The sequence below is a fragment of the Acartia tonsa genome, chromosome 5 (genome assembly GCF_053477335.1).
Source record: "Acartia tonsa isolate MP-2025a chromosome 5, ASM5347733v1, whole genome shotgun sequence".
Taxonomy (NCBI): Eukaryota; Metazoa; Arthropoda; class Copepoda; order Calanoida; family Acartiidae; genus Acartia; species Acartia tonsa.
Window position 1 is genome coordinate 37,542,669 of NC_137264.1, and position 26,723 is coordinate 37,569,391.

General features: G+C 34.2%; 2 protein-coding genes across 2 annotated transcripts; both read left to right on the forward strand.

Annotated features, from left to right (window-relative positions):
• Positions 1-263: 263 nt before the first annotated feature.
• LOC145320335 (EH domain-binding protein 1-like) lies at positions 264-3,769 on the forward strand. Its single transcript, XM_080162742.1, has 4 exons — positions 264-446; positions 671-751; positions 1,135-1,221; positions 3,660-3,769. The coding sequence occupies exons 1-4, from the start codon at positions 396-398 to the stop codon at positions 3,753-3,755; spliced, it is 315 nt and encodes a 104-aa protein (XP_080018868.1). The 5' UTR covers positions 264-395; the 3' UTR covers positions 3,756-3,769.
• A 187-nt stretch (positions 3,770-3,956) lies between these two features.
• On the forward strand, positions 3,957-26,028 carry LOC145320011 (uncharacterized). The gene is made up of 15 exons (XM_080162451.1): positions 3,957-4,064; positions 5,816-5,949; positions 6,157-6,623; positions 6,870-7,648; positions 7,787-8,031; positions 10,405-10,527; positions 11,526-11,652; positions 13,860-14,009; positions 14,730-14,830; positions 20,575-20,744; positions 21,097-21,195; positions 21,662-21,748; positions 22,224-22,290; positions 25,135-25,215; positions 25,630-26,028. Exons 1-15 carry the CDS (start codon positions 3,980-3,982, stop codon positions 25,786-25,788), a joined length of 2,874 nt encoding a protein of 957 aa, XP_080018577.1. The 5' UTR covers positions 3,957-3,979; the 3' UTR covers positions 25,789-26,028.
• The last annotated feature ends 695 nt before the right edge of the window (positions 26,029-26,723 follow it).

Here is a 26,723-nt window from a genome sequence, read left to right on the forward strand (position 1 = left end):
TATTAAGAAAAACATAGATCTTGTTTCTCATCGTTAGTAGTGTATATCAATTATCCATTTTATCATTCCTTAAGATACCTGAATAGTTTTATATCGCTTCGTATCAAAGACAACTTTCCGCGGATATAAAAATGAAAATTTACAAGATTAAATCCGTTATGTTAGCCCCAGGGTGACGCAGTCTTTGGCTATGACTGAAAAAGAACCGGTTCTAATCCGGCGGATATTAATCGGTTTCGAAGGCATACTGGAAAATATATTATAATAATTTGTTTTACTGGTACCAGGAACTGTACCTGGAAGCTGGACCCGCCTGGCAGCCACACACCCTGTCCGTTGTATGGACACGGCGTGGCAGACGGGTTGTATCCGAGCCTGTGCAATGGGAGCCCACTATGAAGTCGCCGTATATTGGCATGTGTGTCTGGCCGGTACCTGATGCTAAGGTGAGTATCTATCTATGCAGGGACAGGGGTTCTGGAAAACTATGCTTTGACGCGATTTTTTTTATCTCGAAGCCAATACCAGTTGAGTTTATAAGGAAAAGAAAAAGGCTAAATTACGATTTCCAGATTCTTATTAGTTAAATATTGATGGAAAAAAACTAGGTATTTATATAGCACTTATAACTGTCCAACTAATACTGGTTCTAATAAATATTTACATTTAGGAGATCACAGTAACACTATACAGAGACCAAAGACAAGAAGAATATGACAATAAAGATTGGTTCTTTGTCTTAGAAGACGTCAGGAATGGATACTTTTAGAATTTATTTTTAGATTTTCTTGTTTTTATAAGCGATTTTTACGAAGATTTTAGCACTTGATAGGTACTTGGCCGAGACAAATAAATAGATAGGCTCTAATAATCTAATAATAAACCCACAATCGACAATAAATTAACTTTTGGTCACTACTATACTGGTTGAAACAAACCAATAAAAATTCAATAAAAGTACCCAGTTTTTGAGCCAACGAATATAACAAGTTTAATTCACATTAAAATGCCCCCTCCTCCCTACCTTGTCATATCTAACTTTGTTAACGAAATATCCACAAAAATCAAACCTTCCTGTTTTGGTTCTTAATACCTACATATTTTATATCCAAGCATAACTAAGTATTCTGGTATAGAGAGGGAAAAAGAAAACCAGTAGCTCAGGGCAGACTAAATCTGAAAGACTATGCCAAGGCACTGCCACACCAAGAAAGCCTAAAAGTAAGTATTTATTCATTTCGGTTTATTTCAACGACTGTTTTTATTTTCTGGTGTTTATTGCATCTTATAATAGACAGCTTTCTGTGGATTGTAAAATGAGAATTTTTAAAATCAATTGCAGTTGAGTTTGTCCCTAGAGGTGATACATTATATTTCAATGTTAAAACCGTTTTTTATCCACCGGAAATCAACTGGATTCTTTGATAACTCATATTATTTTGGGGATCTAAGGGTTTTTAGTTTATATGCCCTTGTCCACTTCCTATCTAATTGTTGATTTATAAATTGTAAAAATATTTTGTACAGAAAAAATAGAAATGTAAATATGAAAACAACTTTCCATGATTCGTAGATTTTTTACCTCTCTTTCATTTAATGACTTACGCATTAATGTAAGAATAGATTTTACCTAAACAAACAAATATTATATTTATTTTTTTTATTAAGAGGGGGGGGGGGGGTAATGCAACCATCTTGTAATCTATGCGCAAATGGCACCTAGAATCCGAATTTCTCTATGAAACCTGGCATTGGTAATCCTTAGTAGACCTATTTTCCCTAAATTAAACAAAAAGTTGGAAAAGTAACGGCAAACGGCTGGCGGCTTAGCCGTTAAGCCTTTTTCGGCTATTTTCAGGGTAAATCCGTCTGTAGCTCTACACATTATTCTTTGGCCGCTCCCAGACATTTTTACCGGCTAAGCCGTTAGCCGTTACTTTTCCAACTTTTTGTTTGATTTAGGGAAAATAAATAGAGGATTACTCATACCAATTTCATAGCGAAATTCAGATTCTAAGTGCCATTTGCGCATTGATTACGAGGTTGCATTAAAACCCCCCCATAATTAATAGATATAAAGGAACAACGCATTCAATATTTAACCCTTAACGGTCGGGGGGGGGGGGGGCGTTGAACGCCCCCCCCATCCGGTTTTTTCTATCTCATTTTCTGTGTGTGAAAGATAAAGAGCCCAAACTGCTTGACTTATTAAGTATGGGTATGACACATAACTGAGAGTTGGAATTTTTTTAATATCTCCATCCTGGCGGGCACAGGATGCCAGCAAACCTGGCAGGGTCATCCAGGTAAAGAGCAAAAATATTTTTTTGACTAAAACAAAGCATTTTATCATACCAAAATACTAAAAAATCCTCTAGTAGTACATCCTTATATAAAATACAGGTTTTCAAGTCACTTTCAGGTTCCAGGTATGATCCTGCAGGTCCTGATCCTCCAGGTCTCCAGAAATCTTTAAAAGGCTCCTGTGGCCGCAATTTTAGACTTAGATACTTCAAATTTTAAACTTAAGCTTTTCTTACATGTCTACATAACGTATTAAAATTTCATGAAGATCCGCCGCTGTTTTCCCGCCGACCGCCGACTGCGGCGGCTGGCAGCTGCCAAGTACAGCTGCGGCCGCTGAAATTTATATTTTGATATTTCTAATGTAAAATTTACATAAAGATGAACATTTTCTGGAAAAAGAATTTTCTTCTAGCTTCAAAAATAAGAAAATTACAGCCGTTTAAAATTTTTAAGTAAAAAAATACCTAAAAACAAAGGTTGTTAAATAAAAGGGTGAAGGAAGCGAAAATTGACTTAGACTTATAAAAGGTCGGAAATTCATTATCAAACAGGGGACTTGCACAAAAAAATTTAGCCCTCTAGCTCTAATAGGAACTGAGATAAATAGGGGGGGCGTTGAACGCCCCCCCCCCCCCCGACTGATTAAGGTGCGGCAAGGAGCCCGACTGTAAAGGGTTAATAAAATCTAGCATTCTAAACAAGAATTCCAAATCGATTCCTAAATTACTTTATTACCTATGAGTTAGAGAAAAATTAAGATAAACATGTTTAAAATGTACGTACAGACATTCCGCTGAAAATCATAGAGAGGCTTTCGAAATTGTACATAATTCTTACAAGAATCATCCTGCAAATTTAAAATCGATGTGTATTCTAACATGCCTAAATAACTAATTTTTGTGACTGTTTTTATTTTTATGGTACAAAACTACCATTTTAATAGTTTCTTAAGAAATTAATGTGCATTCTAACATGCCCAAAGAAAAACTTTTTGTGACTGTTTTTATTTCTAAGGTACAAAAATATCATTTTAATAGTTTCTTAAGAACTTATTAAAATTCAGGATGATTAAGGAAGTACTTACATTTTATGTCATAACTATAGAGATTCCTCGCTTATAACAATACTCCATATTTCCTTCGGAATCACTATTTCATAAATACTCCTTATGGTTACATGGATCCTTTCTAATTCAAGGTTTAAAATCGATTGGTCGATTCTATAATATTAAAGGAGACTTCACGACGTTTAATTTAATTTGTAAGCCTAATATTTTTAGATATTTTACCTAATATTTTAAAACTATCTTTGCCTAAATTATTGAATTTTGTAAGATGATATTTTTTGTTTAGATAAAATTGCGACCGTTGAACAAGAAAGTTTCTGCATGTTACCTCACATTCACCATATCCAGTCAATTTATCAAGGAACTTTCAAGTTTTTATTGACTTAAAAACTTTGGATACTTTTATTAAATTTTAATTGTTTGGTTAATATTTGCAGTGTTCAAACTTTTCAACCTAAAATTATAATCTAAAGAAGGGTTAATTTTGTTTATCGTCTTGGGGAGTTTTCATCAGTTGATTGTCCATTGGCTTATCCCTTAAGATCCCCGGATAAAGCTTTAAAACTTGAAACTATTGGATAGGAGGGGAAAGCAACGGATGATGACATGAAGAGTGTCGCTAGTCTCATGAGCAACTCTACCATTCCTAATAATGATATTGCTGACCTTGATACTCTACTAGAGGATGATGGTAAGTCTAATTATAATAACTCTATTCTTATACCCAATGATATAACTAGATACTCTACTAGGGAATGAAAGTAAGTCTAATTATAATAACTCTATTCTAATAATGATATAACTAGATACTCGACTAGAGGATGATGGTAAGTCTAATTATAATAACTCTATTCTAATAATAATATAGCTAGATACATGATATAGCTAGATAGATAGGTACTCTACTAGAGGATGATGGTAAGTCTAATTATAATAACTCTGTTCTAATAATGATATAGCTAGATACTCTACTAGAGGATGATGGTAAGTCTAATTATAATAACTCTATTCTAATAATAATATAGCTAGATACATGATATAGCTAGATAGATACTCTACTAGAGGATGATGGTAAGTCTAATTATAATAACTCTGTTCTAATAATGATATAGCTAGATACTCTACTAGAGGATGATGGTAAGTCTAATTATAATAACTCTATTCTTATACCTAATGATATAACTAGATACTCTACTAGAGGATGATGGTAAGTCTAATTATAATAACTCTATTCTAATAATGATATTGCTGACCTTGATACTCTACTAGAGGATGATGGTAAGTCTAATTATAATAACTCTATTCTAGTAATGATATAACTAGATACTCTACTAGAGGATGATAGTAAGTCTAATTATAATAACTCTATTCTAATACCTAATGATATAACTAGATACTCTACTTGAGGATAATGGTAAGTCTAATTATAATAACTGTATTCTAATAATGATATTGCTGACCTTGATACTCTACTTGAGGATGATGGTAAGTCTAATTATAATAACTCTATTCTAATAATGATATTTCTGACCTTGATACTCTACTAGAGGATGAAGGTAAGTCTAATTATAATAACTCTATTCTAATAATGATATACGTATATATACTCTAGTCGATTATCGATATTTTAAATACTCTTAAGACACACTGAGGTAAATATAAAAATTATTAATTAACTGCGCTAATAGAAACTGTAATAACAATATCTGTCAGAAATTAAAATATTAAAATTAACAAAAGTTGTAATCTGACATTGTTCTCTGCTAATTAGATTAAGGTTTTGTATTTCGTTCTTTTGTTGATGATATACACAAAGGGAGGGGTTAATATTTTATAGATCTCGTAAATCAAAGTACTATGAGACATTCAAAGATGAGGGAGTCAAACTTTTTGTAAACTGATCTGAAACACAAAGAAACTCAGTAAAACATTTATTGTTAAAAATGCTGATGAATTGCGTATTTTTTAACCATGAAAATTAAGATATTTTTAAAGTTTGACCAACTAATACCATTTTACTAATTAAGTAGCTACATATGAGATATATATTAGTTTTTTTGGGTGTTTCTATGGTCACCTCATACCTTGTTTACGAGATCTCCTTAATAATCATATCTCTTTTATTTATAAATCCTTATAATTAATGTTTTCTTTCTATTTTAAGCTTTTTGTTTGGTTTATAATTAGCTTTGCATCCTTACAAACATAATGATAGAAAATAACAAAAAAGGATTTGACATTTCTTTTATTAAATAAGGATTTTTTATATAACTAGGTAAGTCGCAATACAATAACAAGCTATCTACATTTCAAATGTAAACTTTTCATAATGTACCTAATGAAATACTTGGATATTTAAAATGTAATTTAAGGCATATATTGCAAATTCTTTTAGTTTATAAAAGATAAATGCTCCTAGTAATAGTGTAAAATTATTTATAGAAACAGTGAGTGTTCCTACAAACGAGCTGGCAGCCCTGACCCAGTCCATCAGGAGTATGAATGAAAAGCTGGAGACCCTGAATCCAAGTGTCCTGCCAGTAAGGACTCTTCTACAAGCTGATGCACCATCCAGGGTAGGAATGATTTAGTAGCGAAGATACTGTATAAGTAACTGCGTCTGTTTCTCTGTCCTTTTTTTCTGTAATGTTGATCCAAATTCCTGACAACTGGAAATTTTCTCGATAACTCAATTTAATCGTTTGTCATTCCATTTTTTGTGGTTCGCTGTTCATTAATGTTGTCATCCTTGTTCCTATTTAACTTCTTGTTTATTATTATAGAGTGTACCTGCTAAAGATCCAGACCCGCCTCCGAACCATCTGTCTTCAGCCGCCCCCTCCACTTCTTATTCCCCAAAGTATTCCCCCAAGGCTCCAACCCCGCCTCCAAGGCCACTGGCAACCATGTCCAAAAATACGTTTGCAGTAGAGTCAAACGACGATGACTCTGAACCTTTGCTAGGCGGTCAAACAACTGCCAAAGATGACCCTAAGCCGGTCATTCAGCCGCGCATACACCCTGTTAAACAGGAGTCAATCTCGCCGCCAGACGTTAGTACACCGACCAAAAAAGTACCGGCAACACCGCCGCGGCGAAGACATTCAAGGAATACCAGTATCTCCAGTCCTTTCTTTTTGCCGCCAACACCTCAGCAACAGCCTCCGCCGTTGCCTGCAAGGCCCACGCCGCAGAAAGTATTGCCAACCATTGCTGCTGATAATTTTACCATGTCAGATCTTGCAACAAGGTAAATATTTGTTTTATCGACTTACTTTTTCAAAAATTTTATGAGAGGGTTGCCCAACAGCAATAGTTAAACCACTTTTGATTATATAAATCTAAAATGATATATTACTGGATAAAGACATCAGACATACAGGAAGATTCTCTAAAGGAGAACTGAATTATTACAGTAGTTATTGAAAATCTAACTTTTTGGCAAAAAAATCATACTATAAATAATAAGATTAATAGAATTAATTGATTATTTTAGATTAGAAAATATCGCCGACACTTCAGCAGAAGAAGACAACAGTATCAGCAGTGCTTCTAAGCTCAGCAAAGACCTTGATCAGGACATTACCAAGTCTTTGGAAGCTAGTCTCATCCTTGACAAGTCCAATGGAACTGTTACTGAAACAGTGGCTGTCACTGAGGAGCTAACCTCTGCTAACCAAAGTGTAATTTCACAAATATCTTCCAGTGTCATAATTGATGATGATAAAGTTAATATATGCAGTGACAATAACAAAGAAAATGATCCTACCACCAATGAACAAGATGTGGAGATAAGAATAGTAGACTCCGCAAAGAAAACCGAAAAATTACACAAGTCCAAAAGTCAAGAACTGCGGGAATTCACCCAGGAGTTTGTACTTTCTACTGTCGTTGATTTTGATCCAATGACTTTTGAAAACACACCCAAGTCCAAGAATAACACATTGAAAAGGACAACTTTACCAAAACAGCCTCAAACAACAGCTGTTTCAAGTGATTTTAAACAAGACAATATTAAATCAACATCTATTAAGAGTAATGTTGACATTGTTACAAGCAAACAGCAAAATATTCATTCAGAAGAGCCAAAGTTTAAGCCGGTTAGGCTTGAATTTGAGGACACCCCGGCAATGCGGCGGTCAGCTAGTCCGGCAACCGCTAGCAGCAGCAGTAGGGGTAAGAGTCCAAGTCCATTGGCTCCGCCCTCCCATGTACCTGGAGTTGCCAGTAGCAGGTCAAAAAGTCCTTCCCCAACGGCTAGCAATGGTCAACCAGGTACTTGAATTTTTTTTTAAACCAATACAAAAGAAATTCCAAAAGCAGCACTGGCTTTCGCTTGGTAGATGCTTTTTGTATATTTTTTTCTTGAATGGATGGAGGAATATATACTTTAAAATAAAAATATTTTCTTAGGTTCAAACAGCCACAAATTAATTTCTGATCGCCGCGGCCTTGTCAGCTCAGAAACCTCGCCAAATCTAAGCTACATTGCCGCGGAAAACGTCGGCGTCTCTTCTGGTAAAATTGCCGTAGATGAGGTGGCACTAACGCCGGTAACGGCCGTGCCACCGCCAAAAGTTGGGGGAACTGGAATCGGTGCGAGTTCTGACCTGCTGGACTGGGCCAAAACTAATCTTGCCAACTATTCTACAGTCAAGGTGAGTTTCACTTGTTTTTTCCTATTAAAGAGGAGAAAGGGGCATTTCTTTCACCCAGAGTGGGAGAGGAAATCGGAATGTAAACTATTCTGACCCTCGAAGCTGAAATTTTCTTCGTTGACTTAAAAATTTCTAGGGTTTAGTTTTAAGAATGAATTAAAGGTCCAGTGGTTAAACTTTTCGCGCCACAATTTTTTTTTTATGAAGAGTTTTAAAATACACAATAAGGAAAATAGGTAAATGCATAAAATCTAATTTTTTTCCTTAGGCCCCTACATCATAGCGAGAGGGGACGATGGGCTGTATATTACACTAGTCCCCAAACTTTTAAAGTATCAATTTCTTATTCCTTGGCTTAACAACTTTGGGGACTTAATAAAATTTTGATTGGTTGTTTTATAAAGTTGAGTGTTCAAACGTTTCAACCAATAATTTTACGCTACATAATGGGTAATTTTATGTATCATTATTGGGATATACATTAAATTAACGGCCATTATCTCATCCCTTTAGATCCCTGCCTCTAACTTAGTCATGAATAACATACATACGTCATATATAACATGGATTTTAAACATTTTTTTTCGTATTGTTGTTGTAAAATATTATCATAAATTGAAACTGTAATTAAGTGACAATATTTTGTTTTTAAAGAACTATAATCAATACTGAAAATATTACAAAACTCACCAAAATTTATTTTGCCGTTTATCTTTACTTTCTAGCATTATAGGCGTGTTATGGGATATTAGGTTAAGTAACCCTTTAATTTTGCGACCTTTGTCATGAAGTTTTAACGTGCATGGTGATGAGTTGTGCCTGTTAGGGCCAAGGCTTTCCCCCTGCTCTCACAAATAGTGTAACGTGGCCGACATAGCATAGGTACAATTTTTAACGTCTCTAGTATGACGCAGTGTGGACCAGACACAAATTCGACACCTCCCATCATAGCGTCATAGCTATAGGGGCGTCATAGCTCAGTGGTAACGCACTGAGTTACGGTGATGAGAGTTCGAGTTCAAGTCCCCATGTGGCAACTCGAATTTCTCAGTTGAATACATTCACGCAACTTCCCCTGGTTGTGTAAGAAGGGGATTATTGAGTAAGTTTGGATACTCAATAGTCACGTACATAATATCAGTACTACCCTTATCCCAAGCTCCTCTACGGTGAGCGTCATTCATTACAGTGACTTAATTTGGGACACCTGCCATACTCGGCGAGGGTGAGGTAATAATGAGTAGCTCTCATGAGATAGCGGGTCAAGTCATAATGTGCTTGAACGTGGAGCTTGATAGCCCTAGTGGCTATACAAAAGTGTCTCAGCCTTTAGAAAATGAACATAGACAGCAATGGGCATGTGTTAGCATTAAATTAACTTCGTAGAGTCTATTTTTAAGAACCTTTTAATGACGTACGGATTAATATTTTTTTTTCTTCTTAAAACTTTTGTTTGATAAGAATAATAATACAATAACAAAATTAGAATTCTTATAAATATATTATTGAGCTTGATTTAATCCAAATCTAATCATAATTAGGTAATTAATGAAAAATAAATAGTGGAAAATTTTCAAATAATATTTTTATGTTAATAGTAGTTTTATTGATACTATGTAATAGCCTTCAAAAGGGTGACCAAGCTTTTTCATTTGGGGGGAGGGGGGGGATCTTTATATCATATAGGCATAGGGCAAGGACGACCAATCTTTAAAATTTATTTTGAGGAGTTAAATATTCCAACTTCGAATTTTTTATGGGGGGGGGGGGTGGGTTAATCACCCCTTCCCCCACCCTCGTAGTTGTATCAACCTACAGTCGTAAAATTCGGCGGCTGCCAAGCCCTTATAAACATAATTAGATTCTTTGCTATTATTTGTGTGATATCCTTATGTTTTGATTATCTTTTTACTGTTTACATTTTGAGATAATAATTAACTTTTTTCCTTAACAATATTCATTTTAAATGAGAACAGTACGGAAAATTTTAATATATTATTTTTCTTATCCTTATAAAAAAGTAACAGGATGTCTGTTTGTCTCTGAGTACCGAAGGATCTCGCTAGCCGTTAAACCATATTATTTTCCTTTAAATTGTAGCTACTCATAGGTCCTGGGAAGGTTTATAAATATTTGGGGGGGGGGGGGGTACCATCGCCACTACAAAAAATGTCCTATTCCAAAAAAGATTATTTTATAAACTGAGATTGAAAGTGGGGGAGGGTCAATTTCGAAAGCGTAGTAACTTAATAAATACCAAAATGTGCATATGTCAATGTTAAACAATAAAAATAATTCATCCTATTTATCAATATTCGTATGAATTGTTAAGATTTGCTTTAATGAATGTTGTCATCCTTGTTCTTTTTTCAGGTGACAAACTTTACAACAAGCTGGAGGAATGGCTTGGCTTTCTGTGCCCTTATCCATAATTTCTACCCTGACCTCGTGCAGTTCCAAGATCTTAACTCGCATGACATTAAGCTTAATAATAAGGTAGATTTTATTTTATATGACTAAACATTTTGATTGAAAAATGGGTACCTACTCAAACTATTTCACAATAATCTCTGAAGAAAATCCTGCGAATGAAGTGCATGATTACGTGGCCAAACATCCTACAGACAACAAACCCTTTGATTACATGACCTTTATTTTGAATCCCTATCTGGGCACGTCTTGAGTTTTGCATGATTTAAGCCAAGGCATTTCAAGGATTTGACATAGCAGCAGAAGGGAACAAAAGGGAACTATCCACGAACAAGAGCAAGTGATTCTAAGCACCTTCCAGCATTGATCCATAGTATTTTTTTTAGTAAATTTATGTTTAATATTTGGTTTATCGACTAAAAAGTTAGGTTTCAACATGGCTTTATATAAAAAAACTTTGAAATGTAAAGCATTTTTTTGATGCAATATCATCAAATGCTTTGTTGAGTTCAAAGGAACAAATAAAATAACATGGTAGAAAATGCTGTAAATTGCAAAAGTACATTAATTAAACTGTTTACAATATTACTAGTTACCAACCCTTTTCTAAATATACATTTTAATCAAAATAATATACTTTTGTGTCAAGGCTTTTAAACAACAGTTTGAACTCATCAAAACACTTGATGATACTGCACCTAAAAATGCTTTACATTTAAAAGTTTTTTTCACATAGAACCATGGTGAAACCTAACTTTTTAGTCGATAAACCAAATATTAAACATAAACCTAGTATATTTATTCATTAAAAAATACTATGGATCAATGCTGGAAGGTGCTTAGAATCACTTGCTCTTGTTCGTGGATAGTTCCCTTTAACGTCTGCAGTTATGATGGGGTACTGAGCTGAATGTGGAACCCATCACCTTAACAATTGCAGATGCGGCATGTTATGCAACGATCTGTTATTTTTACTACTTCTACTTTGTTAATATTTGTTTTTCTTTAACATGATCAATTAAATCCGAAAATTAAATTACTTAACATAAATTCTCCTAACCCAGATTGCATTCGAGGCTGGAGAAATTCTTGGTATTCCCCGGGTGTTGGAGCCAGAAAATATGGCCATCAGAAAGATTCCAGATAAGCTAGCGGTCATCACATATCTACATCAGCTCAGATCTAGTCTAGGTAGGTTTGTAAATGAAAATTTAATTCTTCGAAATAAATATAATGGATCTAGATCCCTAATCAGTCAATATGACCAATAAGAAGGGAACAATCCTGCCTTTTCATTTCTTATAAGTAACGTGTACACATTTTGGTACGAAAGGACAGTTATTTTTACATTTCATCAAAATATGATAAGTCAACTATAAATAGTTTGATGTATTAACTATAAAGCCAGCTCTCTAGGAAACTGTTTATTCAATAAATGTCGTCTCTCGTAGGTTTAGAATGAGTCATATGAGACGTCACCTAAAGGCCTGCGCCTCTTCGGGCTAGCCCCAAGTATAAAAAAAAAGAAATACCAGGGTGTAATGATGGTTTCATAGTAATATAATAACTCAAAGGGGGGGGGGTAAAATGTGGTGACTCGTGCCACGACATACCAGCAATTTTATTTTGGGTGCTACTCCCTTAGTTTTAGAGATAATTGGATAAAATCTTTTGGGCTGGGTCATTAATTACCCCAACTAGAGGTATCTTTCAAAAAAAAACGGCGGCGGGACCGCCGCTCCCGCCGCCCGCCGCCGTTTTCCGCCGCCACCAAAAAAATTTTTTTTTTGCATTTCTCGCCGAATTAGGCAATTTGGAATCATTTGAGACCATGTTATTTTTTTCAAAAATTTTTCCCCTTACAAGCAGCCCTGCGGGGGGACTTAGTCATTTTTTTCAAATTCTCGTATATCAAGGTATATCTTAAATGCAGTACTTCTCCTGTGCTTTTGAAGATATTGAAACAAAATCTTTTTTGGTTGGTAAATAAAATATATTTGAATTAAGAAAACGGCGGCGGGACCGCCGCTCCCGCCGTCCGCCGCCGTTTTCCGCCGCCAACAAAAAAAATTTTTTTTGCATTTCTCGCCGAATTAGGCAATTTGGAATCATTTGAGACCATGTTATTTTTTTCAAAAATTTTTCCCCTTACAAGCAGCCCTGCGGGGGGACTTAGTCATTTTTTTCAAATTCTCGTATATCAAGGTATATCTTAAATACAGTACTTCTCCTGTGATTTTGAAGATATTGAAACAAAATCTTTTTAGGTTGGTAAGTAAAAAATATTTGAATTAAGAAAACGGCGGCGGGACCGCCGCTCCCGCCGTCCGCCGCCGTTTTACGCCGCCAACAAACAAATTTTTTTTTTGCATTTCTCGCAAATATTTATTACTGACCCATCAAAAAAGATTTTGTTCCAATATCTTCAAAAGCACAGGAGAAGTACTGAATTTAAGATATACCTTGATATACGAGAATTTGAAAAAAATGACTAAGTCCCCCCCGCAGGGCTGCTTGTAAGGGGAAAAATTTTTGAAAAAAATAACATGGTCTCAAATGATTCCAAATTGCCTAATTCGGCGAGAAATGCAAAAAAAAAAATTTTTTGTTGGCGGCGTAAAACGGCGGCGGACGGCGGAGCGGCGGTCCCGCCGCCGTTTTCTTAATTCAAATATTTTTTACTTACCAACCTAAAAAGATTTTGTTTCAATATCTTCAAAATCACAGGAGAAGTACTGTATTTAAGATATACCTTGATATACGAGAATTTGAAAAAAATGACTAAGTCCCCCCGCAGGGTTGCTTGTAAGGGGAAAAATTTTTGAAAAAAATAACATGGTCTCAAATGATTCCAAATTGCCTAATTCGGCGAGAAATGCAAAAAAAAATTTTTTTTGTTGGCGGCGGAAAACGGCGGCGGACGGCGGGAGCGGCGGTCCCGCCGCCGTTTTCTTAATTCAAATATTTTTATTTACCAACCAAAAAAATTTTTGTTTCAATATCTTCAAAAGCACAGGAGAAGTACTGTATTTAAGATATACCTTGATATACGAGAATTTGAAAAAAATGACTAAGTCCCCCCGCCGCGCAGGGTTGCTTGTAAGGGGAAAAATTTTTGAAAAAAATAACATGGTCTCAAATGATTCCAAATTGCCTAATTCGGCGAGAAATGCAAAAAAAAAAAATTTTTTGGTGGCGGCGGAAAACGGCGGCGGGCGGCGGGAGCGGCGGTCCCGTCGCCGTTTTTTTTTGAAAGATACCTCTAGTTGGGGTAATTACTGACCCAGCCCAAAAGATTTTATCCAATTATCTCTAAAACTAAGGGAGTAGCACCCAAAATAAAATTGCTGGTATGTCGTGGCACGAGTCACCACATTTTACCCCCCCCCTTTTCACAGGTACTGAAGAAACCAATGCAATTTACGAAGCTTTCAAGACAACCGGACAAGGTCCTAGCAGTGGTATGGCCATCAGAAAATCTTTCTCGGAAGGAAATATTAAATTATTTGCCAAACAGTCAACCTTTGATGCCGAGAAGGGTCAGTTAGGTAAGATATTTGTTAACAGCGACGTCCTACCAACGTCTTTTATTGTAAGACCTTTGCTTGTGTGTTTGGGCATTGATACACTGCACATGTTTTGTCTTTTACCTGCTTCGTGTTATGCTACAGTCGCGAGCCTTCTAGGCATTGCTATTTTTTAAAAAACATTAGCGACTCAGCGCCCCTAGCATGAAGGGGGTCATGTAATGGCAGAAAAAAGAAAGGCATATAAATATTCTGAAACCATAACAAGCCTTAAACTTAATAATAAAAAGAATAGTATAAAACCATCACGGTACCTTTCAAAGCATTCATAGGGAGAACTCAATCGGTTCTGTAGTTATCAGTATTTACAGACTAAAAAAACTTACTGCTTTACATTACAGGATACTCCCTGCTACGCCCCTAGAGGGGGGAGTTGAATTCAATAACCCAACTTATAATATATTTGGAGGAGGTGATGCTCTACCATTTTTAATTTTAGTTAAAAAAATTAAATGGAAGTTTAATGGCACCCTACCCCCAAAATAGTTATAAACCTTCCAAGGACCTATGAGCAGCTACCCTGTTAAGGAGAACCTGATTGGTTCAGTGGTAAGCGAGATCTTTCGGTACATACATACAGACACACAAACAAACAAACATACATACATACAGACAAATAGACAGACAGACATGATGTTACTTTATTATAAGGATTTATAAACTGTGATGTAATATTTCTAGAATTGCCTACAGTCCAAGAAGAAGATTCGAACTCACCATCCACGAATGGTAGTGAATCACCCAGCACAACCAATAACAATGTTTCCAAATACAGACAAAAGGCAGGGGTAAAGATTAGTTATTTATCGCATCGTATTATAGACAGCTTTACGCAGATATTAAAATTAGAAATTATAAGGAAAAAACCAGTTTTGTTACCACTAGGTACCGAAGGCCTGGCTAACAAAACTGTTTAATTTATTTTTCTTGGAAAATTGTCGGTTACATGCTGCTATACATGATTTTTCAGTATGGCTGGGAACTGGTTTTAATAAAGTGGATATTAATTGGTTCCGAAGCCAAACTGGAAAAGATTTTACTACTTAAACATAAAGTGTAAAAGATAATTATCAGTTTGGTCATTTTTTTTATTGGATCTTTTAAGTGTCAAATTATCGGGAATAGTCCTTTTCTTGGCAACGCCCCTTAAAGGGCGATTCGTCGTATTTTTAAAATGGCTTTTTATAGTTTATGTTAGGTTAGGTTATAATGGGTTAATTGATTGCCCCACAGGGTTAGAGGCCCCCGCAGGGGCTTTAAATATGAGAAAACCTACTGTGAAAAATACGAAGAATCTCCCCTTAAGGTGCGTTGCCACGAAATGGACTATACCCATATTATCTTTGGTTTTCAGATAATACACCTAAAGTTTTATAATACAATGATAGGATTCAAAAAAAACTTTTAAAATTACCTTTGGTTTTAGATAATACACCTAAAGTTTTGTAACACAATGATAGGATTTGCACAATAAGTCACCTTCTTAACAAAATAGTTTTGATCACCGTTTTCGTGAATGTTCATTTCGTGAATGTTCAGTTTAGGTTAACCCCACTTAGAATATAGATAAAATTGTGCTCTCCTTTTTGTTTATTGTTATTTTACTCTTAAGAACCCAAGTAGGGTCATAGTAAGAGGTCTGAATATCTAGGCCAAAGTCTGAATATGACTATCAAGTCTTTTCTTGAATGTAGATAAAGTCACGGCCTTTTTCACATTAACAGGAAGATCATTCCAGAATTTAGCTGCTCTAACACTGAATACATTTCTGGACAGATCTGTTCTTTTCACTGGAATTTGAAAGCTTATCACTCCATGGTCAGAATTTATGGCTCTTGTATTTGGCCTATTTTCGTTCACTATCTGAAACCATGTCCTTGCTTCAACAGAGTCAATGTCATTCAAAATTTTAAATAATTGAATCAAATCTGCTCTGTACCTCCTTTTCTCAAGTGTAGGTAGATTAAGTTCTTTTAATTTCTCCTCGTATGTTTTACCTTTCAGTCCAGATATCATACCAACTGCTTTTTGCTGAACTTTTTCAAGTGTAGTAATATCTCCAACTTGCCATGGTGACCATACTGGTGTAGCAAATTCTAAGTGAACTCTGACATATCTTTTATATAAGTTTAAAAATACATGTCTGTCACGATAGTGGAAGGATCTGGATATCTGGAACAGGACTCCTCTGGCAATTCTGGCAGCTTCTTTACAGTAAAGGCCTGGTTTCAGGGATTCATTAAATGTAACTCCAATGTCTTTTTCACGATCAACAACACTTAAGATTTCTCCCTTCATAGTGTAGGTAAAATTATTGTTTCTGGAACCTAAGTGCATAACTTTGCATTTAGAAACATTAAATTCCATTCCCCATTTATCTGCCCATTTAGTTAAAGAATCAAGCTGAGACTGTAGAATTTCTTTGTCGTTCTGGCTAATAACAGTATGGCCAAGCTTAGTGTCATCAGCAAATTTGCTGAGAATGTTTATCAGCGGGGCAAAGTCATCTAGGTCATCAATGAATATCAGGAACAGTAATGGGCCCAAGACACTTCCTTGTGGGACGCCAGACAGAACAGCCAGCCAGGATGAAAATTTTCCATTTAAAACAACTCTCTGTTTTCTATTGGTCAACCAGCTTTTTATCCAATTAAAAATGTTGCCTGATATTCCTTTGGCTTTTACCTTGGCCAGAAGCTTGGAAACGGGGACTTTGTCAAAAGCTTTGGCAAAGTCAAGATACACAACATCAACAGGTTCTAGATTTTCTTGGCTGTTTATAAGTTGTTCTAAAAATTCAAGAAGATTTGTTGTACAGGAACGGCCTTTAAGAAAGCCATGTTGGGTCTTTCTCAACAGATTATTTTCTTGAATATGTTTCACTATACAATCTTTGATAAAAGATTCTAGAACTTTGCAACAAATGCACGTTAAGGAAACAGGTCTGTAATGCTCAGGCTTACATTTTGATCCTTTTTTGTAGATGGGAGTAACATTTCCAAGTAACCAATCTTCTGGAACTATTGAGCTACGAATTGATTTGTTGAAGATGATGGCTAGTGGACCAGCTAGAAAAGAAGAAAATCTTTTAAGAATTAAACTTGGAATACAGTCAGGGCCACTTGAAGGAGAATCTTTCAGTTTCTTTAGCTTCTCTTCAACCATGTGTTTAGTTATAAACAGTAATTTCAGTTCATCCTTAAAGTTTTGAGGAGGAAGGTCGGGAATAGTTTTGTCGTGATGTTGAGTAAAAATGCTAGAAAAATAGTCATTCAATATTGTGGCCATGGAACTGCTGTCGGAAATAACATTACCATTAACTTTGAGAGGACCAACATTAGACTTGGACTTAGTTTTAGATTTCATGTAAGCATTAAAAGGCTTTTTATTTGAATCCTGGGACAATTTTTTTTCAAAGTTTCTTTTAGATCTTCTAACGGCATTTTTGCATTGTTTTTCTACTTTTCTGTAAATTCTTAAATTTTCATCACTTCTGTCTTTACAATAAATTGCAAATCTACGTCTTTTTTGGCGGCACAATCTTATCACATGTTTGTTTATCCAAACTGGTCTAGATTTAAGGTTTCTTTTTTGCTTTGGAACAAACTTTTCAATACCATCACAAATTGAGTTTTTGAAAACATTCCAGCCTTCATTGCAGTCTAAATTTTTAATTTTGTTTTCAAGATCCAGATTTTCAAGATAATTAGCAAAATCATTTGTGTTCATTTTATAAAAATTTGGTATCATATCACAGGTTTCGAGTGGAGGAGAATCACATAGGATGTCTATACTCAGTATACAATGGTCACTATTAGCAAGATTTCCAATATTTTCGATATTTGCTATTCTGTCTGGGCAGTTAGTAAACACTAAGTCTAATATGTTACCTTTATTGTGTGTTGGGAAATCAACAAGTTGATTGAAAGCTTTGTCAATCACTGTATCCAAAAAAGTTTTATGCTTGTTACTGCTGGATAACAACTTCCAATCTACATCTGGCATATTAAAGTCACCAACAATAAAGTTTGTCACATTGTCGTCAAAATTGTTAAAAAGTTCACATAGCTTTTCATTATTATCACTGTTAGAATTTGGAGATCTGTACACTAGAGTAAAAATAGAGTCAATAGTATTGTCACAATCTAAAAGTTTGAAACTGGCAAACTGATTAAATTCAGAATTATTGTCACAGGGTAAAATAGTTAGTCCATGTCTAACATAAATAATAAGGCCTCCACCAATTCCATTTTGCGTGTCATGTCTATCAACACGAAGATTAGGATCAAAATAATAGTCTTTAAGTCTGAGCATAGCATCTTGAATATCACTATTACACCAGGTTTCTGTAATAAGAATTAGGTCAGGTTGTTTGTCTGCAGCTAAGATTTCTAAATCAGGAAGTTTTCTTGATAAACTTCTTGCATTTAGATAGACAACATTCAACATTGTCTTTTGTTTCTTTTGGAGTTGCTCACTCTCCCCTCCCCTTCCTCCTCTCCCTCCTCCATTTCCGATCTTGTCCTTCTCATGCTGGCTGTTCTTTCTCTCATTGGATTGTCCTGCTGGTTTATTTTTACCTTTCTTAGCATTCGATGTCCTCTCATTCCGACCAGTTTCCATGTAAAGTTTTTTGCATCAGTGTCCGACATCTCCTGATTTTTTTGGTTTGCCTCAGCTAACATTTTTTTCTCTTTCTTAAGTTGGAGGGGGGTAAGGTCTGGAGCAAGAGAAATCTTTTTATATTGTGTTTTTTCAAGTTTCCAAGCATTCTTCAGAATTTTATCTTTTATCTGGGGACTACGAAAGCCAACAGAGAGAGGTCTTGGCTTAGGTCCAGGTTCTCCAACCCTGTAGATGAATTTAATATCAGCTTGACTGTCAACATCAACATGTAAACAGCTGAATATATCGACAACAGTTTCTGTATCAGCATTCTTTTTGTCCTTGTTTGTAAAACTGGAATCAGGTTCAGGCAGGGAGAAAATCATTAGATTGGCTTTTTTGGATTCTCTGAGATCAATTTCATCCATAAAATCCTCTTTTGAACTTGCTGCAGGTTCACTTTCCTTCAACTCCTTAACATCTTTTTCAAGATTCTGTATTTTTGTGGTGTTAGAGTCTATATCCTCCCTGTGCTTATCTCTCGTAGTTTCAAGATCAGTTACGCTTTGCTTCAATGTATTGATTTCTCTGGTGTTATTGACAATCATTTTTTGAAGCTTGGAGAGACCTAGTGAACAGCCATCACAGGACCAACAATGAGAACCTTTTTTTCTGAACATTTTGTCAATTAGTTTATATTCATCATCATCAAGTCCACAATCTTTGTGTATCCATCTGTCGCAGATACAACAACAAACAGAGTGTTGGTTTTCTGTTACTTTTTGATGACATTGTAGGCAGAGGAACTCTTCTTTTTTTCCCTTCGCCATTATACAACAAATAAATATAAAATTACTTTTCTTCTCCCCTTAGACGAGGCTTCAAAGAAACCTTAAAGGGTGGCCCTGCGAAGGATCACCGTGAGAATAAAGTACAAATAAAATCACAAGAGATTTCTATCACAATAAGTTAAAACATACAAAACTAAAAGTGCACTTCTTTTTTTTGCTTACTTTTTTTTTGAAAAACTTTTTTTTTTGTTAGGCTTTTTTTTTGTTTTTTTTTTCTTTTGTTTTGTTAGGTATCTTTTTTTGTTTTCTTTTTTTTGTTTTCTCTTTTTTGTTTTGTATCTTTTTTTTTCGTTTTCTTTTTTTTTTGTTCTTGTTTATTTTTAGTAGGGTACAATCTTTTTTTTTATTATTAGGTGCACTTGTACTAAACAATTAAATATTTATAACAAATCAACTAACAAGTTAAAAAAATGAATTAATTTCATAATATTTGACAGATATATAAAAAAAGTTAGGGTGTTAGAATGTTAGTAGTACTTACTTTCACTACATACGCTCCAGTAAATACTTAAATTATTTTGGTTAGTAGGGTTAGCAGGTTAGATTTAGATCAACAATTATGGTTATCATTTGGTACATAAAGTAAAAATTAAAACTGTTTTTTAAAAATTTAGAATTTGGGCTATCAAAGCTTCCCAAGACGCTCCTGGGCTATCAAAGCTTCCCAGACGCTATCCCAGTTTTGCCGCAAATAACTATTTTAGTCAGATAATTATTTATTGCAACTCTGAGTGATATTCACTATCAAAATTTAAAAATTTAATGTTCTAGGTTTCTTTCGCCAGGCTGTATAGCCTCCTGGCTAAACGCATCACAACAAGAAATTATTGTGTATCACTCAGCAAGCTCTGTACCTCTCATTTTTTTGCCTAGCCCGTACATTTTATTCACAATTTAAAAAGCACTTTTATTATCTGGAACTGGGCTTACGGCTTCTTTTAGTGAAGTGAATCAAGCAAGTATAGCTTGGTCAGTTTAGTTTATTAAAATAAATATTGAATAATCCGATTTTAGTTTTTTCAATTATCAATTTTTTACCTACAGATTTTACTTTACCCCCTGATTAATAGGCCAAAAACTTGATGGAATCCGCGAAATTAGAAGCGTCACCAGAAAAGTTAACAGAATCATTGGACACGTCAATAACATCAACAAAGACAGTCAGTTCAAGTGGTTCTACATCGGTTGTATCGAGTGTTTCGGTTGTCAGACGACAGAAAAGTATGACGCCGAAATCTAAAGGAAATTCATCGTTAAAAAAAAATATTCAATCATATACAGTTGTTAGGTGCATTTTAGCTTATTAAATAGAAGCAAAATTGTACTAAAAGGTTTTTGCTATTGTTAAGATATCGATAACCATTGAACCGATTGGGTTCTCCATTTTGAGAGGTTTTACATTAGTTCCAAAATGGTTTTAGATTTAAAATTAAAGTCTTGGGATGATTTTAGACCATTTTCTGCCTCATCCCTCTCCCTTCGAATATAGAGCCCCTAGATGCTAGGAGTGCGGCCTCTAAAAATGAGTTGAAGAGTAGCTAAGCTTCATTAATATAGAAAATAATACGTTTAAAGATGAATAATAATACAGTAGATAGTAGACTGTCCTATATTGATAATGAGATGTTGGTACTGGATTCTGAAACTCAAGAAATTGACCGTCAGGCAGCTATCCTTGATAGGAGAATAAGGTACACATATGTTTATTTCTTGAATATAAAATCAAAAAGTGAATGGTCGTATTATTTTCTTGCATAGATCTTGAAATGACGATAAAAATATCATCAATGTATATTTCAGGAATCTTAAAGGATAAGACAATTAACGATAAATTGATATATATTTATTAAATTGCACACACCCTCAATTACAAACAATAAATAAGTCACTCTAACTGTTGATTGATAATATTGATAAAAAAAAAGTTTTTACAATCCTGTCAGATTTAAAAAAAAAAACTAATTTAAAAAATACATGTTTATGAAATTCTAACTTAACTATAATATATATAATCTACATTCCAATATCCCCTCCCTCCCTGCTTTTTCTATTTTTGTAATTAGAGTGAGGTAAAAATAGCTATTTCTAGCATTTTGCTATTTTTTGATGTTGTCATCTTTGTAAACTTATGAACTTCAAATTTTGTCAATATTTTAGGGAGACCTCGGAAGATGACCAATTAGTTTACGATGCTTTGTTGCAGCAATGGTTTACACTAGTCAATAAGAAAAATACTCTGATAAGGTATGTTATAACATTTACCACTAGGGGCCGTTAGGGGCTTAACTTTAAATTTTAGTTTTAAAATTAAAAAAATATCAGTTTATACAACAAATAGACAAATACAAGAAATAAGCGCAATTCTTATATTAAGGTTATTTGAGTCTAAATGGCAGATAGGCTTTTTGTAAAGGTTTTTTGACTTGATAAAAATATAAACCATTTATTGTAAGTTTGACTTTCTCGAAGCCTTTGATAGTCAGTAGGTGGTTCTTGTTGCATGGTTAACTAAACATGATATAGCATTAATGATTAGTGCGAGGATCTTTGATCGCACAGCTTTTATTTTGCAGTCACATCTTTAACAGAGCAGCTCTGTAACTTTAACTTTCAACATCTACAGCTGCTTTCCCCAAATTTGTACTAATAACCACATATGACAATTAGCGGTCATGTTGTGCTGTATGATAGAGTTGACTTTCATAAATAATTTTTTTAGACGACAAATGCAATTGAATATACTCGAAAGGGAAGACGATTTAGAGAAGAAATATATTTTATTACAGGTTAGTTTCATACTTCATAAAGTCAGAATACTGTTTTAGGACTTACTGACATTTTTAGATTATAGAGTTACTTCACTTATAATATAGTTCTTATTGTAATAGTAATCAGTACTTCAAAATTCAGATCAATCGGATGATTATACCTCATAAAAAATCTCATGCAAAGTTTGAAATCATGTCTAAATTAACGAAAAAAGCTATCCGAACTGACCGACCCTAATTATAGAAAAGCTTCGCTTTTTAAAAGCGTTGCTATTGTTTATTACTATTATTTTGCATAAAACTTGGTATACTTACCTTTACTTACTTTACTTAATTTACTGCTTATTACGTTTTGACACTCTATAAGTATTCGTGTTCGTTTGTTCTACAGTTCGATTTCAGAGCTTCGCTTTTATTGATGTTGTCATCCTTATTTTTTAACTAAGAACTGTGTATATATTAAGTGAGTGAGAGGAGAATGTATGATTAATTAAATTTAATTACATACCCACTTCTTATATTTAGATTATAGTACCGGCTAATTATTGCAGAATTTTACCCTTAGACTTTGAGGGATAGATTAATAACGTTAAACTGTTCCCATCAATATAAGAACGATTCCTTTGCTAAGTATAGTAAGGGAGCTAAGTGGTAAAATGTCCCTACTGACTTAAAACTTGACTTGCGAGTAAAGTTTAGGACATTTTACCACCTATTCCTAGATTATTTGTAGCACAGGAACCGTTCTTATATTTCCAAAAAGTTCATAGCGGTTCTAACGGTATGCGTAACATTTTTCTATCATTAATGCAAGTTGCGCAATTTTAATTTTAAAAATCTACGCAGTTGTTGTGCTCACCCTTGAGCAATATCAAGGATTTAAAGAAAAAAACTATTAACCTCATATCCCTGATCTCTTTGAAAATTATTAAGCATGATATATATACATACCAAAAAGTCGGATCGGAGGACTAGCTCGGCGTGTTAATCTAATTTTAGAGAAGCTTTTCTATAATTAGGATGTCTGTCCGTCCAAGAATTATCCGCTATTACTTCAAATTAATAGGTTGCATTGTTATAATATTTTTCTTATCTAATATTTGCTTTAAAATGCCTAGATTTCGTGATTTAATAAAAATATTTTCCTAAATTTCCCATAATTTTTTTATCCAAACGGATCTTTGTCCTACCTATATGAAAAGGTTTTAATGTAATTACGTATGGACTAAACCTTAATTAAAATCTGTATTGAAAAGATATTTTTAAATTTTCACACCTAAATGGGTTTTATTTGTTGCATCCGCCCACCTTAAAGTATTATTAAAATTTGAAGAGCGTTATAAACCTTCGCTTCCCTCACACCCCACTGTAAGTTATGATTACTGTATTGTTACACAGCTAGGAACTTATTTTGGCTCACTACATACAGCAAAAAGTATAATTGTCAGTTTCTGGTTTTTTGGGGTTTTAGCCAGGGATCAAAAGGGATACCTAAGACATGGCCGATAAATTGATTACATTCCCAATGATGATTTTCAAAATTCTCCCTTCTGTAGATTAAAATTAGTGATTGAAACGTTTGAACACTCACCTTAATGAAAAAAACAATCAAAATCGTTGAAGTCCCCAAAGTTTTTAAGCCAACGAATAAGAAAACTTTGGGGACTAGTGTAATAAACAGCCTATTGTACACTCTCCCTTTGGTTTTAGCACAATTTCTAAACATGCCAACAATTGAAAATTATGCTAAAATAAGCCTTGATGATATTTTTATTCAATTGTCCAACAGTATAGGTACTAAAACATCTCCAAGTTCTAAGCTTTGATTGCATTAAAATAAGGCATAACATAAAAATATGACCATATAAAATCCTCATTAATGCACTAGTAATCTTTATTTATGTAGAGAAGATATAATTTTTTAAAAAATGCTTTACATTTTTAAAATTTCCAACCACAATTTTTATGCATGTTATTGTTATTTTCATCCTTATAAAATTAATTTTATTAAACTTTTCTTGGTATTTTTAGATTGTTAAAGTTTTTATTACTACATAGACATTTTATTGTAATAGGAGAGTAGATATTAGGTTTGGCAATCCGTATCCGAATCCGGTATCCGGAACCCGCCAAATTTTTAATCCGAATCCGGAATCCGTTTTTTTTAATAGTGGATTCGGATTCTCAATTGGTAGGCTAAAATTAGCGTCTTGAGTTATTACTTTCAACTCCCCCTTTTTTGAAAGCAAAGATTATCATCATTATATATATTATCTTTTAAAATCTGGTTCAATTCTCGGAAGTAAATTATAGAAAGAAAAAAAAAGAAAATTAATTTTTAGGACATATGTAGCACTTAAATTTTTAAATTTCATAAATAGCCTTTTAAAATATTGCTAGAATCCGGAATCCGCGAGAATCCGCCATTTTTGGACAGATTCTTATAAGAATCCGAATCCGGTCCAAAAAGTTGACGGATTGCCATCCCTAGTAGATATACAATAGGATTCATATTAATCTACTTTGTTTTCTTTCTTACCATAACAATTCTAAGCTATTGTAGAAATAAAATTACTTATGTGTGATTTAAAACCCAACAGACAAGCAAGCATTTAATTTATCTTGAAGTTCTAACTTTACATGGTTATCATTTATACCTGTTTATACGTCAATGTATTCCCCATACTATTATTATTATGACGCGCTTGACGTATCAGTAGTAGGTTCAATTTTAAATGTCTCTATGTGACGGGGTGTTGTTTAGGCACGAACCTGACACCTTCTCGGCTGGAGACACGTTACAAATTCATTACGCGAAAGCCGCGGATTTTTGGCCTACATCTTATCATGACTTAATTTTAGGAGGAGTTACGAATGTTGTCTGATATGGCAGAATCTAAGAAATCGGACGAGGATAAACAAAGGGAAGAATTGCTCCTCCAGGTATCTTTCTATAATACAAAGCAGTAATGTTTATTTGTCTGAAGCTTAGGATTTCACCGATTGAATAATTTTAGGGAAGCTTAACGGATGTACTGGGATGGTTTTGAGCTATTTTTCTGCCTTCTCTTTACCAATTTGGAATGCTGAGTCCCTAGATGCTAAGGGCGCAACCGCTAGTATTTTTTTTAATAATACAACAATTTTATTCTAAGTTCCTTGGAAGTAAAACTATTTCAATCTTATATTTCTTAAGTATGAGGAAGTTTAAATTGACTTATTGCGACTTTTGGCTAAGGGTAATATCCCCCATAGAAATTTTTGTCAATTTTTAAAATTTTAGTACTATCCCATTATAAAAAGTTTCTCAATAGTCTAAACATGCATTGACATACCTTTACCTGCTGTTCTTGCTAGGAGTTGGTGATGGTGGTGAACCAGCGTAATGAGCTTGTGATGCAGGGCGAGTACGAGGAACAGATGATCCACCATGACGAGCAGATAGAACAGGATGTCACCATACCTGATGACAGGCTTGTACACAACAGGGCCAGAGACGACTGCAAAATGCAATAGACTTTTTATCATACTGTAATAGTGGTGTGCTTTCACTCCCGCATAGTATTACATCCGCATGGTGTTTCATATTCGCCAAAAAACGACAAAATCTGATTAGATGTTTTTTAATAATAAAATTGAAGCACAGGGGGAATTTGTGCTGTTGTAATAATACGCGGTTCTGATGATTTAATGATGTAATATTAGTGCGGAGTTGAAGGTAGACCTACTTTAATACAACATAAACAGGGATTATATTCAGGAAACATAAATAGTGACGGGAAAATATTGGCAATTTCTTAAATTAAAATCTTTAGCTTCAGACTTTATAAAAAAAAACTATACTACTTTTTATATAATCGGACTATTTTACCCATATATTAGTCAATACTCAATATAGTTTTTTTGTCAATTGATATAATTGCAAGTTATGATAATTCTAAGACTATATGGTAGAATATGATAATTAATTCTAGGATCCTAAACTTCTGATAAATCGTTTTTGAAATATTTTAAAATTCTATTCTACTTTTTGTTCTCAGAATATACAACCCCGTTCCTTATTTATGATTTTATAAAAACGACCTGGTATTAACGGTGTCATTAAAGAAATAACGAGTACAATATACAACAATTATAGGATAGATAATATTTATCATTTGGTTTTAAATTTTATATTCATGAGGTAGGAATTAAGGGTTTGACTCTTGTTCAGTTTCAAAAGAGATTTCAAGGGTGTGTGGGGTATAAGACAATGGACGCTAAAATGATATAGATTCCCAACGAAAATAATCTAAATCATTCATTTATTCATTATTATTTTAGCTCATGAATGCGAGTGTGTTTATAAAACTTTGGGTACTAGTATAATCTACATTTCAATATCTCCTTCCTCCCTGGGTATTATTTCTCAATTGGTGTTAATATCAGGAGTAAACCTCTATATGCAAAAC

Coding starts and splice junctions, on each gene's coding strand:
- LOC145320011 (XM_080162451.1), top strand. CDS start 3,980: ATGAAGAGTGTCGCTAGTCTCATGAGCAACTCTACCATTCCTAATAAT. Junction 8,032..10,404: donor CCAACTATTCTACAGTCAAG/GTGAGTTTCACT, acceptor TTCTTTTTTCAG/GTGACAAACTTTACAACAAG. Junction 14,831..20,574: donor TTTCCAAATACAGACAAAAG/GCAGGGGTAAAG, acceptor CCTGATTAATAG/GCCAAAAACTTGATGGAATC.
- LOC145320335 (XM_080162742.1), top strand. CDS start 396: ATGAAGTCGCCGTATATTGGCATGTGTGTCTGGCCGGTACCTGATGCT. Junction 752..1,134: donor TCTTTGTCTTAGAAGACGTC/AGGAATGGATAC, acceptor GTATTCTGGTAT/AGAGAGGGAAAAAGAAAACC. Junction 1,222..3,659: donor CACACCAAGAAAGCCTAAAA/GTAAGTATTTAT, acceptor TTTTTTGTTTAG/ATAAAATTGCGACCGTTGAA.